This window comes from Acanthaster planci, linkage group LG05, assembly GCF_054643075.1.
Source record: "Acanthaster planci isolate LZ-2023a linkage group LG05, COTS_SCS, whole genome shotgun sequence".
Taxonomy (NCBI): Eukaryota; Metazoa; Echinodermata; class Asteroidea; order Valvatida; family Acanthasteridae; genus Acanthaster; species Acanthaster planci.
Window position 1 is genome coordinate 3,029,663 of NC_141781.1, and position 18,446 is coordinate 3,048,108.

Below are 18,446 nucleotides of genomic sequence, written 5' to 3' on the forward strand. Positions count from 1 at the left end.
ATTTTGTGAGAAAAAAACATTGGCCTACTACACGTACGTTTCACTCTGTTCTTTCAGTATTGTTTCCCGCCGAAATGTACCCTCTCATATATATACATGTACATTGATCTCAAATAGCCGTACAGGAACTGTTCCAGAATCTCCAATCCACCTACCCATAGCTCCATTTTTGTTGACTGCATGGTGCATTGTGAAAGTTTCAACACCGTTTAGGGGTATTATACCTCAGCTGAAATAAGAATGTAAAAATATCAGTTACCAGGGTACTGTGCCAACAATCACTGACATTGTTATAAACCTGAAGAATTGAAGTTGTATTAAGGATCTCCCAACTGACCTTACAGTTGTGAACTTAAATTAAACCATGGGCGCTTAATAGCTCCATTATTATACTGACAACACAAACTTTCAGGCGGGGGTCCCGGTGCTGCCCATCAGTTCCTCTCCCAAAACTAGTATTTTAATACGACTGCAGGCATGTATTTATTAAACGGTTCTTCTTCTAAAAAAGGGGAAAGGTATGCCAAACCATTGTGCTGACGTGTAATTTTTCTTTTATTTCAATATTGGATGTTTTCGTCTTAATTTTTATTTCAATTTTTTTTCATGTACATTATTTTCCAAGTGGCATCAATTTTCAATGGCGGTACATTATTATAAGACCTGGTTATTATGATAAGACTGTTTGGTCACTACTTTCGTCTAGCGCCATCTATAGTTGAATTATTCTCGCTGGTTTACACACCGACCTGTGTACGTGTATGTTCCCAGGGTACCAGTCATTTCTCCGCGACTTATTGCACGCAACATTAACACGAGACCGTCGTTGCATTGCAGAGAGCAGACAACAAAGTCACAGACTTTTTGACAAGTTGTGTTGCTTATTTCTCCAGATTAAGCTATGTCTAGGAGGAGACGTCTAGAAGATGATGGAGAGGGTAATGTTTTAATAGATGCATTGGAGTTTCTTGTGTTATGTTTTAATTAAAATACCCAAATTTGTTTTTATTTTGTTACATCGTGGTAGGCCTTTAGTGTTTGCCTAGTTGCACCTATTTCGAGAAAATGGGACGTGTAGCAGTGATGGGCAAGTTGAGTGTTACGATTTTGGTGCTGGGGAGCGATTTGGGAACAAAATCAGTTTCCTGATGCTTCTTTCGAAAATATAGAGATTGGGCTGATGTGTTAGATGCCCTTGCATAAAGAGACAACCACAGGCACAAGTGATTTAGTTGTACTCTGCCTCTTTCATGTCCAGATGTCTCTTCTTCATGTTTTTGTTACCAAGAAACCGAGCAAGGAGCCCTATAAAATATAGGCCTAATTCTAGGTGTGCACAATTATTAAGTTAATTAAGAGTTACAAACATGAACAAGTCTTAAGGGGTTTTGTATACATGGAATATTTTGGGACAATACACTTTGCTTTAAGGACAGTGAAAAAAAATTACAATGTGAAGTGAAGTGTTTTTCTATTTCGCCGTGGCTGTTGTTTCAGCAGCCGTAACGCATCTCCCATTTCTATCGTTACAGCACTGCAACTGAGCAAGTGCACCAACTTGAGCGTAGATTTCGGACTTTATATCCCCTTAAAAAATCCTCCAAAGCCTCCGATGAGAAAAGAAGAAAAGATTCCTGCTTAGGCGGAACAATTAAAAACCAATATAAAAACAATTATGGTTTAAAACATGAAATTTAGGCAAAAAAAATAGTCCAAGTGCGGATTCACACACCAGTGGTTCCAAACCTTCCACATTGTCGGCCACAAGCGTTCAGTAGTCCAGGTGATTTTAAAATATATTAACCGTTGCGATGATCACCTATGTCATCGCACTTGTGCAGTTCAGTGCCGTAACGATAGAAAATGAGAAATGTGTTACGACTGTCGTAACGATAGCCACTTCATATCTATTTACCATGAGCGACCACTATGACCACTAGCCCAGTCCACGTTGCATTGTGACTAACGTCTAGGGTATAAGGCCATAAAAATGAATATCCTGGATATCCGTCCACCGCCTGCTTACCACTAAAACAGCTGCCAAATAATTTCATTATTTTCCAAAAAGTTATTATTTCAGAAAAATTGTTGTTTTTCCAGTTGGGAAGGGTTAAAAATGGCTGCAAAGTAAATTGGGAGTTCGTAGTGTGCCCGCGTACAAATGGCGTGATGAGAGATGGACTAAAAGCTAGTCTACTTTCAAGGTTGGTTCCCTTTGCATGGACATGTACTCGCTATGGATGTGTGGTATGTACATGTACACCAAAGAATGAATAATGAAAAAAAGCCTCATGGATTTCCAAATTGTCCGGAAGGAAATCCGGGATGTTCATTCTCTTGGCCTAAAGTCCTTCTGCTATAGCGAATTTTTTTACAACATACTACTAGTAGTTGAAAAACTTTTGCAAAGGTAGGAGGACATTGTACCCTGGATGTCAGTCGTAGTGTAAGTGAAGACAACGGAGTTGGAGGCCCTTAGGTCACAGTTTTTAAGTAAACTTGTTCAACTCCTGGCATGTGCCATTGATTGATTGTTTGTCTTGTGTAATGTATTGTTCTGTATTGCATTTTCCGTTTGGTTTTGTTTGTTTTTGTGTTATGCCAAATATTTAATAACATCCAACTTGGGCTAAGTGACCACATGACTTTGTACACATATGTAAATATGGAGTAGAAGCAAACTGAATGGGCTGATGGTTTATTGAACTCAATGGACGGAACACTATTCCAGTTACATAGTGGATTTACAGAGTTATGCTGAGGTCTTATGTATGTGATCTGTTGTTGGTGATGCAAATTATGCAGAGATTAGGTAATTTAAAATGACATAATACCTCCATAAATCCTCGTCATCAGATTACTGGATCATTCTCATGAAGTCTTCTCATGAAATTATTACCATTACACTTGTAAACATTCATTATTTGTATAATGTTCCATAAACAGGGGATAACTACTTTTAAGGAACCAAGAAGTGATTTTTTTCAATATATTTTCTAGAGTCCCAACTCTGTCAGCATTACAGTATATGACATTTTTGTGTGTGTTTGTCCACTGGACAAGATTAATCCTTACCCATTAGGGCCTTTTAGCTTGGGCAAATCCTCAATCCTCCAAAATCCTCCAGTGACCCTAGTCTAGAGATTGCATTCGTCTGAAATCCACCAATCTTTGCACTTATGCTCAAAATGAGATGTATAGTGTGCACCTACCCAGCTCCTCAATCCTTCAAAATCCTGTGGCAATTCCTGCCATTATGTTGAGACATGGTGAATGGCTTTCTTGAGCAGTGTGGTTAATTTCACTAAGCAATGGCAGGCTAAATTTATGCATGACTAAGCAGAAACAACACAAGGTCCAACCCACAACTTTCATTCACGGCATTCTGCACAATCACCCATACATTTCTGCCATTCATCCTCAATCCTCCAAAACTGCCCGAAGGATTTTGGAGGATTGAGGAGGGATAGGGTTAATGCAATTTGACATCGTTTGTTGGCAGATGACACTAGGAGTCAGAAACGACGAAGGACAACAAGTGATCAGAACGAGATTGAAGAAAGACTAGAATCTCTCATCACAAGAGTAGGAGAAAAGGTACGCATGGATTTTTTTTTTACTAAATTGTAAACGTGAAGTTGATTGCCAACAGTACGGAGAGGCTGACCCTTGAAAAGTCGTTGAGGGGAATGCTGTTCTTTGGAAAGCCAGAAACATGACCTTGGTCATCTCAAGTTGTCTTCAACATTGCTCAGAATGTTTGGATGTTTGGTTTCCAGTAAAAGAAAAAACATGTTTCGTTACTAAATGCACAACTTCTGTGATCCGATTACACATTGCCAAGCAACTTGGAGACAGATGGACATTGCATGCTTTCAAAAAGTCAAGTAAGCATTTCATTGTCAATAAATCATTGATGGCATAGCATTTGAATCTCATTCGAAGAATCTCTGCTCTGTAATATGGCACAGCCAAGCCTTCTTGTTTTTCTTTCACAGAGTACGTCATCCTTGGAGAGTAACCTTGAAGGATTGGCGGTTGTCTTGCAAGCTGACTTGCCCAACTACAAGCCCAAAATCATCAGCATCCTGCGTGAATGGTAAGCCGCCAAAGCACATTAGCCAATTGCTGTATGCTGCTGTGTGGTTCATCTCTTGGATGCTAGCGTTAAGAAGAGCTGTCTGCTTAGGTACAAATGGACTTTGCTCCTGAGGAGGCCATTTTTGATCTTATTCATGGAATCAGTTTCAGAAATCATGTGTGTTCCCAGCCTCCCTTTTTTTATTCCAAATCTGAAATGAAACACTAAAGTATGTTTTGTCGCAAATATGAAATTGTTAATCAGAGTAGACAGGGACTAATTTCAAAAGGATATTTCATTTTGTTCTTCCATTGATGTTCTGAAGATAAAGAGTTAACTTCACTTTCAAATTCACTATGGCTGACTCGTGAATAAGGTCCACTGAAATCCTTTTCTTTTTGTCCCTCTAGACGTCTTTCTGTCTAACTTTCCTCTATTTCTGCTTCATAATTATATTTCTAATTAACCTGAAACACTGTCTTTTCTTCAGTGCTGTTGAACTGCCAGAGAAGCTGAGCGTTTACACAACCCTAGTGGGGCTCATCAACGTGAAGAACTATGAATGCGGAGGAGACGTAAGTCTGCTGCTCTGAGCTTTGTTTTTGTAGCAGCACAGCTTGTCAATGTTACTCCAGTCAAACTTTTGTAGACCTTGTGGAGCCTTGTTATCAGGAGCAGGCTTTTCAGGTTGATGAACGAAGATGCTGTAGAACATGGATTTATTTAGGTTTTTTTTTTTTAGGCAAACACAACCCTGGTATCATCATTAACAAATGAAAGCTCTGAACTGTTTTCATCGGTCTTTGCTTCAGCGTAAAGAAAGTTTGCCCTTTCCTTGTCGTTTTTGTTTGTGACGCGTCAGTTTGTTGAGGAGTTGTGGCTGCACCTGAGGGACTTGATGAAAGCCAACGAGTGGGACAAGGCCCGCACCCTGACCCGATTCATTGCCGACTTGGTCAATTGTCACGTGGTGGACGTCTCCTCCATTGTGGCTCTGTATGAAGCGTTTGCTGACGTCACCCTGGAGGAGGGAATCCCTCAGGTCCGATCAGACTGGTTTGTCCACGCAATCCTTTCTAGCCTTCCCTGGGTGAGTAGAAGTCAGGTCCATAGACAGGAGACCTGAAGGGCTCATTTCATAGTACTATCATAAAAACCCAACCGGAAACCTGACCTAAACTGACTTCTGGTCTGGTCAGGTTGATTCTTCCACCCTGGAGTCGGTTTCTGTTTTGCATTTGGGATTTTTGGTTTGGGTCAGTTCAGTAAAGCCGTCTTGGTTAAAACCCCAAAGAAACCACCAAAAAAACGAAACATTGTTTGGACATACAGTACCTGATAGCGTCAAATTTTTCAATGCGTTGTAATGTGTGAACTTGTAAGTTTGGTATTGGGAAGCTGATTCAATAAAGGGAGCTTTTCACAACTTCTTGAAAATGAGTAACGTGAATTACTCAATTTTTTTTCCTTCCAGGTTGGAGGAGAGGTGTCAGAGAAAAAAGACGAGGAACTGGAGAAAATTTTGAGCAAAATTGAGAGTTACCTCAGGTGAGTATGCAGAGCTTAATCCTTGCATGAGATGTTCCGTTCAAAGTCTCATTTTGTCCCGCTAGAAAACTAGTCATTGTGATGCAGTTGAGCAAACTGCCACCGATTATCCAACTTTGGTACATATTCAGGATTTTTAACTTCAGTAATGATTTTCAAAGTTTGATATGGTGTAAGATCTTTAGTGATCACCGTTGGCTGCTTGTTAGTATTCTCAAAATCTGATACTGCAGATTTGAAAATTCACAGTGGACTAAAACCTCCCAAGCAGTGTTTAACTGGATTTTTCTGGTTTTAAATACTTCTTACCTAGTACTTGATGGAAGCCATGCCTGTCATGGACCACAGTGGGTAACTGGAGTAATGTGTAACAACGAGAGGGTGATATTACAGTCTCACCATACAAACCTTACCTCTAATGTTAAAAATACTCACAAATTTCTCATTTTTATTCTCATATTTAGGAAGCGAAAAAAGGATCATGTTGCTATGCTGAGGGTTTGGCACAGTGACAGCCCCCACCCACAGGAAGATGTAAGTTGACCGTGGTACCATTCACCGGTTAACGTTACCCAATGGCTTCGTTCTTGAGGGACACAGTTCATGGTAGCATGTCAAATTCTTCAGTTGATTGGTGCAGGCAAGCCATGTGATGGGGTGAATTATAGTCCTATCAATGAGCAAGCCCTAACTCATGAGTGAGATACTCGGAGGCTTTGTTTAGACTAATGTTACAGTTACAGTTGCTGTCCTGAAGGAAACCAAGACATGAGATAGGACCAAAAAAAAACCATTCCACCTGATGTTTTGGGTGAGATTCGAACCCAGGAAGCCAGACAAGGAAACCGCACCAAACCGATGACTAGCTGTCCAGTGAATGTCTACGTACAAAAGTCACTGAACAAAGACCAAATCAGCTCTTTTTGCAATGCAATCGGTTTTTCCCATCCACGCTTTAAACCCCTCAGAGCCTGGACTGCCTGTGGGCCCAGACGGTGAAGCTTCGCCACGACGACTGGACCCACAAGAGCCTCCTGCGACCCTACCTGGCCTTCGACAGCGTGCTGTGCGAGGCCCTCCAGCACACCCTTCCCCCTTTCACAGTCCCTCCTCACAGCCCCAACAACATCTACCCGCTCCCCAAGGTGGTCTTCAGGATGTTTGACTACACCGACGCCCCAGAGGTTGGTTGGTGTTTGCTCACTGCTCACCGTGTCCTGTTGAATGAATTGGCTTATCTCTGTAGATCTGTGGCAGGGCGAGACTCGAGAAACTTGGTAGCAGAAAAGGCCACAGTCCTGTCTTGTTTTTTGTTTTGGCACATTTTAGGTAATATGTGCTTGTTTGAAATTATGTAAACAATGGAAAAGGACTGTCATGTTTGCTGCCACCAAGTGTCTCTTGGGCCTCATATTAGAGGATTTCATTTGGAATAATTTTATGGCTGTTGCTTTATTGAATCCATGGAGTTTTATCCAAGAGGATATTTCTTTGACTGGTGTAAGGTTGGCTAACGTTTGGCAGGAATGCAAACTTGCAACCGCTTGGCAAGTGTTTGTGCTGTAAATTTACCGAAAAATTGGGTTTGGAAGTGTTTTTGAGGTTTGAGCAGAGAACATTATAAACTTGTAGTTGGCCCTGGTCAACTGGGGTCGAGGGGTTTCCCCCTTAGATGAAAACTGACGTTAGTCAGAGTGAAAAATCTCAATCTGGCTTAAAAACTCACAAAGTAAGCACTATGCACCCCTTGAAATTCCAAAGTGTGAATGATGTAGTATTTGGATCCACATTTTGGTTGTAATATGGTTGAAAATGATGTGTGGCATAAGTGAGCAAAAATTCCCTCTGAAGTTTGATACACTGAGACTCAATGACTCAAATCTCAGTTTCAAAAACTTCAAATGAGTCACAGACGAGTATTATTTTGAGTCCAATCACCTCTCATTGTTTTGGTCGTACCTCTCGCAGGGTCCGACCATGCCGGGGCACCACTCCATCGAGCGCTACTTGGTCGAGGAGCAGCTGAATTTTATCATTAACGCCTACATCAAGGACCGCAAAGAATGGTAAGTTAAGCCTGGACGTCCCTGTCTCATTTTGAGAGACTCAAGGTCGTGGTAGTTGAAGCACTATTCCAGTGTTGTCAACTGTGTACAATACTCAGAAAGTTTGTTACTTTTCCTGGTGCATTTTGTTTGATTTCAATACTCTGCCTTGGCCAAGATGTTTGCTCACTACACCTGCTATATGTTAGTTCAGTGCTGGCGGAATGTTTTAACAAATTGTGAAGGGTTTATTATATACACTTACCAAATTAAATATAGATCCCATTAGCTGTCAGTTTAACTCCCCTTGCATTACAAAACTTCCTGAATTACTTCAAGCCAGTACTGCCATAAACCATTGCCATATTTTCTCTAGTTTATCCCTCCCTCGTGTTATGTCAATTTACTGCTGCCTTTCAGCTATTCCATGAGCCCTTTGAAATTTTTAATTTCACTGTACTTCCACAGCCAGTCATGCATAGACTGCATAATAAACCATTGTTGGTGTTTTCTTGAAACATATTTTTCTGTAGTGCTGCCCAGTTGGTAAGTTACCATGGGAAGACCAAAGTGCCGCTGAACTACATGATCGTGGAGGTGGTCTTTGGTCAGCTCTTCAACTTGCCCCAGCCCACTAATCTTGAGGTGACCTACACCGCTCTGTTGCTCGAGCTCTGTAAACTCCAGCCGAGTTCTTTGCCTCAAGTCGTATCCTTTGACCAGCTGAGAATTGTCAGGTTTTTAAAGCTTCACTAGATCTTGTAGCTTCTTGCAAGCTTATAAGGTGGAGAATTTCTTGAAGGCTGTTTTGATGTTGCCTTCGTAAATTGTGTCCGTCTCTCAGAGAGAGAGATACAGGCTATAGGACTGACATTTCTGAGACTGTCACACCCTGTCACCGTCAGGATTGAAGGAGGAAGTCTCAAGGAACCTTAACTTTGTCAAACATTAGCTTGCCCAAGCCTCAGAGTTGCTGTACGAGAGACTGGACAGCATGAACCTCAACTGCATCGATCGCTTTGTCAACTGGTTCTCTCACCATCTCAGCAACTTCCAGTTCCGTTGGAGCTGGGACGATTGGTGAGTTCTTTCCCCTCCCCGCAAAAAAATCTGCAGGTAGGAAACACACCTGGTTGCCTGTGACTGGCCAACCTGCTGATTAGTTCTCTAATCCTTATTGTCTGATTTCTTGTTGCTAAGGTTGACAAGCAGCTGTTCTGGACAAAATAGAAGCTTAACAAGTATCATTGGTATTTTGAAAATAATAATTGATTTTTTTTTCATTCCTGTATAGGGCTGACTGTGTTAGTATGGATCTTGAAATGCCCAAGCCAAAGTTTGTCCAGGAAGTCTTGGTGAAAAGCATGAGGTATGTAAGAATACCGACTGGAAGGTCTTGGCATCTGTCTTTCAATCATAGCAGACTCATTCCGCGTACAAAAATAAACCAGTTCAATTCAAGGAAGTGGTTTTTGGGACCTTTTCCGTCCGTAGGCTTTCCTACCACCAGCGCATCATTGAGAGTCTCACCAACCCCGAGCCGTTCACCCCACTCCTCCCTCCAAAGCCTGTGCCAGTCTACAAGTACAACGAGGAAGGAGCTGGTAGGTCACAGATCGTTGCACCAAGACCTCTGCACACTCATACCTCACAGATAAAAAAGAACTATTGCTTAGCAACAATAAATGGTAATCAATCTAGGTAATCATGTACATGTGTGTCCGCACAAGGTATGCTCCTGTCATTAAGATCTTTATGAGTTGATGTCAGATTTTGGCCAATTTCATAGAGCTGCTTTCTTTAAGCTTGAAAAAACTTTGCTTGATAAATCAGGTTACCAGCCCAAACTTGTGATGTATGTTGTTTTCTAATGGCATGTAGCTGTCTTTTGGTTAGCATGACAATTACGTAGAGTTTGAGCAAGTTTTTTCGCACTTAAGCAAATTTTGTGCTTAAGCAGCTCTTACTCAGGCGACATCCAAATCATGTCTTTTTAATTATAGTTTCCATTTGCATCATTGCCAACTGTACACCATTATGAAAAGCCATGACCATGACCTCCTGGACACCACCCATTTTGACCACAGTCTTAATTTTACATTTTAGTATCTTCTCTTTAAACACAGGTGCCCTCCTCTGGCAGTGAACTGAATTCTCCTATCTTGTGAGGGTCATCTCCATAATTCCCATTTCTCTCCCTTCAATGCAGTCCATGCATCCTCGGAATGCATTTGCTTGGCTTCCAATAGTAGGCTGTATGGTGCCCTCTGCTGATCATGCACTGATCCAATGTGCCACTCTTGTTTTTATTTTCAGGTTCCTTGCCTGGCACCATGATTGCTCACAAACTGATGGAGACCATCAAAGCTAGAGCAACCTGCTCTGAGGTCATGGGTGTACTGGATGACGTGCCCAACCCAACCCAGGACTCAGATAGCATAGAAGGTAGGCTGGACGAGCACAACTCATACAAATGGGCCTTTCAGACACACCTGTTTTCTTGCCAGTTGCTTATGATTACAGCCAAAGTTTGTAGATAGTCTCCATTCCAAGACTTGTCCTCCATGTTTACTACAATCGAGTTATCTGCCATGTGTAATCAATTCAGCAAAACGCTGGAGACTTGTTAGTGGACCCTATCCATGGGGAAGCCATTTTTTATTGTGTCCCCAGAATCAAAGTCAGTGTACTCTGTTAATTGAATTGGTGCCAGACTATTTTGGGTTCCATGCCTCGCTTTCATATTTTTAAATGTGGCTTGAAACATTTAGATATAATTTATCACAAAGTTGAAAATCTTTGTCAGCATTAATGACGTTACTTTCTACTGAAGTTTTCTTTCAGTACTTTTATGTTTATCATTAGGTACCACAATAAAAACTCAATCTCACTTTCAATTGCAAATTGTTGGTTTTGTATATTTTATTTATGGTACCACAAATGTCCTTTTGTTTTTATTAATGAATTATTTCAGTCAGTCTATTGAAGTGAGCCTGCTTGTGTCAGTATCCATTTCTTTGCTTATAAGACTGTCTAGCTCCTCCCCATTAAGATTGAATTCATGAATATGTTTGATTGACTTTGTTCCAGACGAGTCTACATTCAACCCTCTGAAGATCGACATCTTTGTGCAGACGCTGCTGTTCCTGGGTCAAAAGTCGTTCAGTCATTCCTTCAGTGCGCTGGCAAAGTAAGTCAAGATGAGGAAACATTACTTGGTCAGCAAACATTACATGTGACCACTTACTTCCCAGGCACTGGTCTAAAGAACGTTTGTGAATCTTCCAGAACCCGCCTCTGTATAGGAAAGTAATGGCATGTTCTTCAACACGCTTCAAGACCCATGTGAAATTATGGTAGCTTGGCTCTACATTTTTCAATGCTGTGGTATCTGCCGTCCTGTACACACCTCCAGTTCCTTGTAGGTTTAAGGTTGAGTCAGCGTGGAGGGGTAGGGATTAGTTAGTTTTGAGGGGGTGTAAAATAGAATCCCGTGGAACCCAGAACCTAACTTGTGAAAGATATTTTTACAGTTGCCAATTTGATTGAGTCCCTGACTTTTTGTCGATCCTCCGTGGCTGCAGGTTTCATGAAGTGTTCAAAAACCTTGCCGACTCTGAGGAGAGTCAGATTCATATCCTGAAGATGGTTCGCGAGCTCTGGTGCAACCACCAACAGGTCTGTTCCTTTTGTTTTTTTTTTGTTAGGCATTGTGTACAGATTCATTAGCATTTAACCACTACCAGCCGGGGACTCCCAAATCGGAGCCGTATGGTTTATATGTGTGGCCGGGGTCTCCGAACTCGGACAAAGGAAACAGGGCCCTGTAACAAAAGACCATACTCCGAACAAAAGACCAGGCTGCTGGGCATTACCGGCATTTTTCACTCTCAAAAGTGGTGATAATCCAGCGTTATTTTGAAACCGTATACCAGGGTTTGGGGTATTTAGAGCAAGCGGATTACCACCTGGGACAAAAGCTCTCCACCACCGCAGCGATGAGCCACACAGCACCGCTGCATGCTAATCTGGCCCCTATTGAAAAGAGGTCAGCAGTGCACTGAGCCAGGTTCGTGAACAAAAGACAGTTGTATAACACCGCACAATCTGGGCTCTGTTTACAAGGCTGCAGGCCTGGCTGAAATATTCGGGCGTCAATGAAGGTCACCTGTCAACTTAGAGTAGTGCCTGAAGATTACTCCGTGTGCCTATAAACGACTGTTAAATGGAATGATGAATTGTTGAAGGATTTTGAAAACGGAAAAAATGATAGTCATGCCGGCCCAGCATCCTCAACGTTGAAAAATGCCCCGGCACGAAGTGGTTAAGAAGTACGACTATCCCAAGTCTTTCCAAATCCGACTCTTGGTTCCAAATGATCATCTTGGCTGTAAAGACATACCACCCAGCTATCGGTACATGAATATTGGCATGCTATGCCAGTCTTCTGTTAAAAGAATGTGCACATGGTCCACTGCATGGATTGTTTGAATTTTGACCAATCCACAGAACTGGTAGTAAAATTTTTCCATTCAAAGTTGAAATATTTTGCGGTGAAACATTTTTTGTGCAATATCAGGTTTTAAATTTTTTTGTCTCTGCGGATTTACCTCTTGATCGCAGATGATCTGTGTCTTAATCGACAAGATGCTGCGGACCCAGATCGTGACCTGCCCAGCTGTCATCAACTGGCTGTTCTCCGGCTCCATGAGAGAGGAGTTCACCAAGTACTACGTGTGGGAGATTATCCACTCCACCCTGCGCAAGATGAGCAAGCACGTGGCTAAGATCCAGCATGAGCTGCAGGAGACGCGAGAGAGGGCACTCAAGACGAAAAAGGTTGGTACGCCGTGGGGAAGACACGCTGGGTCAGTCCTGATAGTAGGCCTGTAGACTTTCCCCGTTGGAAACACTGCTTTTTGGGGAATGTGCAAAGCTTGGGTTATCAGAGAGTGTTACATAATAATTGCATTAATCAACAGAGGTACATACTGCATTGTGGGTAAAGGCCGTCATTGCATAATCCCATTACCTGTCAACAGTTTGGTGTGGACTCAGCGGCGCTCATGCACATGCCTTGCACACATGCAGAGACCAAACATTCAAAGAGAATTTGCCACACGTTTCAGGTCCCGTGAAAACCAATCTTGAATCCGTACGTGCACGGAGTGAGTTCCCACCAAAGGACCATCGTCACTGTGTAGACACGCCCTCCCGTGTTCCCGCTCAGACACCTCATCCATGCTTTCATGACCAAATATGGCAGTGCCCCTTCTTGTCAACTAGTCTCAGATCCATCTCTGTAACTTAATATCCACCAACTTCAAAGCATAGAGCCGCTGAAGCATGATGTACTCACCAATGTGGACCGCAAAGGTTGAAATGGACTGGATGGGAATAAGCGTTGGGGTTGTTCCTTGTTGTGAATCACTTTTGTTGATTTTTTTTTTTTGGGGGGGGGCTGTTTTTCTAGAGTATGGAGAGTGATGATGACTCTGAGAGTGACTCAGACTCGGATGACACCGAGTCACAGATGGAGAGGTTACAGGAATCATTGGAAGCAGCCCAGAGCGAACAAAAGAACTTGTTTCTCATCATCTTTCAGGTAACTTAAGAAAAACAAGAACCTCGCATTCGCACTGCTTTGTGTCACCAAACCAACCCTTTACACAGAAAAACAGTATTTGGTAGCCATTGGCTCCTAATGGAGAAAAATCTAGGCACCAGCAATTTTATGTAAATTTAGTAATCACTTGTGCTGAATATTCATGAATGTGCTTACACGCTATTTCTGACACTCTAAATCACAGCGACACCCTTTAATTCCGGCATGAGCTCCGTTTCAGGTTTCATTTAGGTTGCAGCAAAAAAGCAGCAAAAAATGGAACCCATGCAATGCCGTGGTTTGCAAAATGGCCCTGGTTTCCGTATACAGTGCATCAATAGCGTATATTTAGATCGGGAACCAACCAAACCGTGCGCGTTATCGCGACACGTACATGTAAAGTATGGTATAATTACATGTACAGCACACTCGGTGCGATTCGACGAGACTTGCGCAGCCATTTCTATTTTTCCAGAACGAACTTTGAGTACATAATCATTGCTTTTTTTAAGCATACTCAAAATCGTTCAAATATATTTGTATGTATTTTTTAAGCTATCTTAAGTAGCAAATGGCGACTAGATGGTGAAAATATGATGGCATTAGCCAAATTTGGGTTGCATTTGCGACTGATTTAGGCGCTATTTAAAGCGTTGCACCAAACAATCACCATACCCATCGTCTTCAGGACCTTTAATTAAGAAGTTTTGAGTCAAACTTTCTGAGTACATTGTAGCCCGTAATTGAGCAATGAGCATGGGTCGTAGCCACCACGTTTGTCTCCTCTCGCCCACTGCAGCGATTCATCATCATCCTCACCGAGCACATCGTGAACTGTGAGAACCGAGGAGTGACCTTCCACACGCCATGGTACAACTACTGTATCCAGAGACTGCAGCAGATATTCCTCATGGTGGGTAGAGGCTGGAAACCTTAGCTATCAGCCAGGCCAGCAAATATTGATTATGCTTTTGAATGATGAATCATTTCTTTTGACAACCACTTTTCTTGTCCGCTGATTCGTTTTTCACGAGGTTAAATCCAGAAGCAAGTGGCAGACGGTCTCTCTTGAATAATTTTTTGGTTTTTTTTTGTGTTTGCTTAACCATATGCTGCCGGGGAACCCAGTTTCGGGTACCTTGGGTTTGCACGCATAGCTGGGGTACCCAAAATCGGACAAAAGAGCTGGGCCCTGTAACAAAATACTGTACTCGGAACAAAAGACCCGCTGCTGGGAATTACCGTCATTTTGCAGCTTGCATTTATCGGAGGTAATCCGTCACCGTTTTGAAACAGTATACCACTGTTTTTGGTATAGCGCACCCGTGGATTAGCACCGCGGACAAAAGTGCTCCAGCTCACCATCGATGAGTGATACAGTGCCGCTGCACACTCATCCAGCCGCATTTGCAAAGATGCCACTGGCATTCACTGAGAACAAAGGAAATTACGCAACACCTCACAATTCTGGGCTCTCTTTACTGGGCGGCAGGCCTGGCTGAAATACTCTGGCGTCAATGGAAGTTGCCTGTCAGATTAGAGTAGCCACCAGACAGTCATTCCTGTGGGTGTAAACGTCCATTAAATGAAATCAGGAATTTTTGAAGAATTTTGAAAATGGAAAATCTTGAAAATCACCCATATGTAGGCACTACAGTTTTAAAAGCACCTGGCAGGGAGTGGTTAAGAATGTTTGAAATTTTGGGTTTTAGAAATTTGGGCCAATTTTGGAATTCCGAGGCCCTTTGAAAGGAAGTCTGTATTTTCACAAATTATCTTGTTGATTCATCAAATACAAAAGCGTAACAAAAATTTGATCATTTGATCAAGTGAGTAAATCCAATACTACTTGAATGCTAACTGTAAGCTTCTTTCTAGCTGCTGACTTGTCTGGATCACTTGCCTCATGCAAAAATTTCAACAGGAAGCGTGCTTCCAATAAGGCCTAGATTTCAGCAACACTGATCCACTGACTTGGATACCTTTGCTTGGTGATCAATTCACTGAAAGCAAATCACGGGGAATGGGGGGGGGTGGCAAACTGTTTTAACTTGCATATAGTTTGTTTGCTAATAGATTATATTGAGCTGTTGATTGTGGTATATTACCCAAGTGCAGATTCCCGATAGTCTTGAATTGAATTTTGACCAAAACTTTGAGAGTTCCAGTTGATTTCCGTCGTGCCAGATTTATTTGTTGACCTGTAACAAACTATCTTTGTCAACTTGTAATGCAGTTGTTAGGCAGATCCACATTCTTTTTTCCTTGAGATCGGAAAATATGGTCACTTTTAACCCTTTGAAGACGCAGATGTTCATTGACGCGGCTGAATAGGAGGATTAGTGCCAGGGAACGGCTATAGCCGCATACCACACAAACTCAGTCCATTCATCATGCACCTGCGGTTACTGTGCATGTGTGTACACTGGTCAGACTCTACACATTGGGCATACTGCCGTCCAGTGGTCACTCGTAAAACAATGCTGTCCGCAGCGGGTTAAGGAACGCCAGATTCCACTTGAGGTTTGTTTTCTTTCTGTTATTTTTCCCCACAGCATTACAGCCAGGTCCTAAGCTACACAAACACCCTTGAGAATTTGGTGTTTAGCGGAGACACCGACCCCAACATCCTGCGAGTTTTTCAGCAGTTCCGTTCCCTCAGCTCGTGATGGATGCCCCGCACCCGTGAGAATGGGAAACCCCTCGTTTAAAAAAAATTGTAGCCCCCCAAAATCATTGTTAGAGTAAGGCCCTCGTAAGAATTTCTGAATGTACATTGGAGACAACAGAACCAAAAGGCTCGAGTAAATTGTCTTGCTTATGGACATATTATCTCACTTCAAGGTAGGCCTTACCAACTGTTTTGTGTAAAATATAACGAAGGACTGGGAACCACTTTATCTTCACTCTCAACATTTCACCCTCATTAGCTTGTGCACAGTTCCTATAAAGTGACCTCATCTTATACAGTTTACCCTCAGTTTAGGGTCTGCTCTTTTTAGTTGAGTCGCGGCTGTTCTCATAGAGGTTGACAGGCTGTCTAGAGTTATGGTGGTTGCACTTGGCCCCTACAGTTTTTAGTTGCTGTCTTTTGGGGTCGAGTCCCAGTAGTGCTGACCGGTTGATTCCGCATCGCCCAACACAGCACTTCATCAGGGATAAGAGTCCCGTTTTGACTGGGCATTAGGATGGGATTGGGTTGTTTGCACGGTACATCACAGAGGGGGTACTTTGTTACAAAGCAACAGTGTCTAGCAGGGTCAACAACATACATGAACATGTTCCCTGTGTGTTTGCATGAATGGCAGTTGCATGGTACCAGCCTTGCCTCTGTCATCAGTCACAGCGTGCTTGCGCACAAAGCTCGCTCTTTATAGAGATGCCACTTTTCGTACGACTTTGAATGTGGAATTATTTTTCTTTGGCTCAATCACCATCAAAATAGTCACTTCATCACTGGGATTTAGTATCTTGTGTGCTAACTGTGGTGCTGAATTTGTTGGTAGCATTTAAAAATTAGTTAAAGTCTGTATTCGGCACTTGTTGAGGTGTCCTTTAGGTGCCTGCATACTGCAGTGGTTAATGTCTATCATTACCAAAAACCATTGTACCATGGGAACCCGCTTTGCTAGCACTCATTTGTGCAACTAATTATGTAGCTAATATGGTCGATTTACAAATCTGTTGACCCGGTGCGTGTGTGGCATGGGTCAACAGATTTTGCGCACTGTGGTCGGTCAACGCATTGCGAACTCTTGAAGAGGCACTATTGTGAATCGCCCGTACTGTATGTCTGCCTCTGTTTTGATTTTAGTTGAAGCTGTGTGTGTAGAAGGCCTGTTAACTCAGTTTGAGGGGTTGAATTTGACAATTATCTTTAGAAGTTGTCTGGATTTTACAAGGTCCTATGAATTTTACACCATTTTACACTTTTTTTAACAGTAAATGGAATTCCGAATGGAATTAAATTTTTGAGAACTCGATGAAAGGGAAATCATGGAATGCTAAACTTCAATTGCCTCCCACATTGGTGCAGGAACGGCAGATGAAACAATGGGGCCTGCTGGAGAGAGTCAAGAATATTTTGTGCACAAAACTCTTAGTTCCCTATGAGAGAAACTCAACTCAGTACATGCACTTGACAGCAATTGGGACTAATATTCTTTAGTATTATTTTTATTTTTTTTTAGCTATGTGAGCACAGCTTTACATTGAGTGTATAACACATATCAAAGTGTATCAACCAATGGAATTCACATCAACATGTCCATGTACACCAAGAGAATTCTCTGCATTGTGAATGGTATGTGAAGTGGATTTCCCAGCCAGCTTTTGGAGGTTTAATTCTTTTTTTTTCTCATGTCCTTGTTCATGGGTACAATGATAGACTTGTAGCATATGACCCAAAAACAGGTTTTAAAATATGCAATGTTGTGTTCAAGGTGGCATATACTCAGATTCTAATGTTCACAAACAGCACACGTTTATTTCCTGCAGAGGTACAAAGTATTACAGGTCAGAATTTGTTTTCGAAAAAGTTGAGCATGTGGGTGTTGTCAAAGTTGCCTATAGTCTAATCCTTAAAAAAAAGGGTTTATTTACATGTAGTCAACTGCTGTGAGTTTTGTTTTCAGTGATAATACCGTGCACATTGTGGATTGATTGTAAATAGTGCCCAGTTTGAATTTTGGGAACGTGGAGGAAAACTCTTTCAGAATTAAAAACTCTCATACAAAAGACAAGATATTATGATGTTTGTCTAGATCTTTGACAAGTCAAGTCACAAGATGTCACAAGTAACAGTTTCAACAGCGGCAACCTTTTCTATTACAGTTCATTTGAATAGCTTGAGACCTATCTTAAAACTATATGGATCACTTGTGTCGAACGCTCAGGGACTTATCCAGTGCCTTGGTGAAGTTGTCAAGTGGAGTAAGTACTAGTGTAAGTGCAAGATGTTGAGCAGTATGTGCAGGTCTTGGAGAATTTCTTCTAAAAACGTCTGTCCAAAGTTTTCTTAACTTTAACTATCCTGAACACCAAACGTTTCTGAAATGCTTGCAATTTAATTCCTCCAAAAAAACAACAACAAAAAAAAACCACCCAGAATAAACTCGAAATGGCAGACTTTGGCCAGTTATTAATTCACTTTTAGAAAGGTATTCCT

At 41.9% G+C, this 18,446-nt stretch overlaps 1 protein-coding gene across 1 annotated transcript; it reads left to right on the plus strand.

The window, feature by feature from the left end:
* The first annotated feature begins 784 nt into the window (after positions 1-784).
* ncbp1 (nuclear cap binding protein subunit 1) lies at positions 785-18,023 on the plus strand. Its single transcript, XM_087137087.1, has 20 exons — positions 785-938; positions 3,503-3,597; positions 3,999-4,099; positions 4,572-4,656; positions 4,944-5,171; positions 5,556-5,629; positions 6,094-6,163; positions 6,598-6,813; positions 7,598-7,695; positions 8,208-8,382; positions 8,627-8,754; positions 8,969-9,043; positions 9,169-9,278; positions 9,991-10,119; positions 10,765-10,864; positions 11,259-11,352; positions 12,298-12,513; positions 13,148-13,279; positions 14,079-14,192; positions 15,835-18,023. Exons 1-20 carry the CDS (start codon positions 902-904, stop codon positions 15,946-15,948), a joined length of 2,391 nt encoding a protein of 796 aa, XP_086993213.1. The 5' UTR covers positions 785-901; the 3' UTR covers positions 15,949-18,023.
* Positions 18,024-18,446: the final 423 nt, after the last annotated feature.

Excerpts from the sequence above, each read along its gene's own strand:
- ncbp1 (XM_087137087.1), top strand. The coding sequence starts at position 902 with ATGTCTAGGAGGAGACGTCTAGAAGATGATGGAGAGG. Across the intron at positions 4,100-4,571 it reads ATCAGCATCCTGCGTGAATG|TGCTGTTGAACTGCCAGAGA; the intron begins GTAAGCCGCCAA and ends TCTTTTCTTCAG. Across the intron at positions 6,164-6,597 it reads GCCCCCACCCACAGGAAGAT|AGCCTGGACTGCCTGTGGGC; the intron begins GTAAGTTGACCG and ends TAAACCCCTCAG.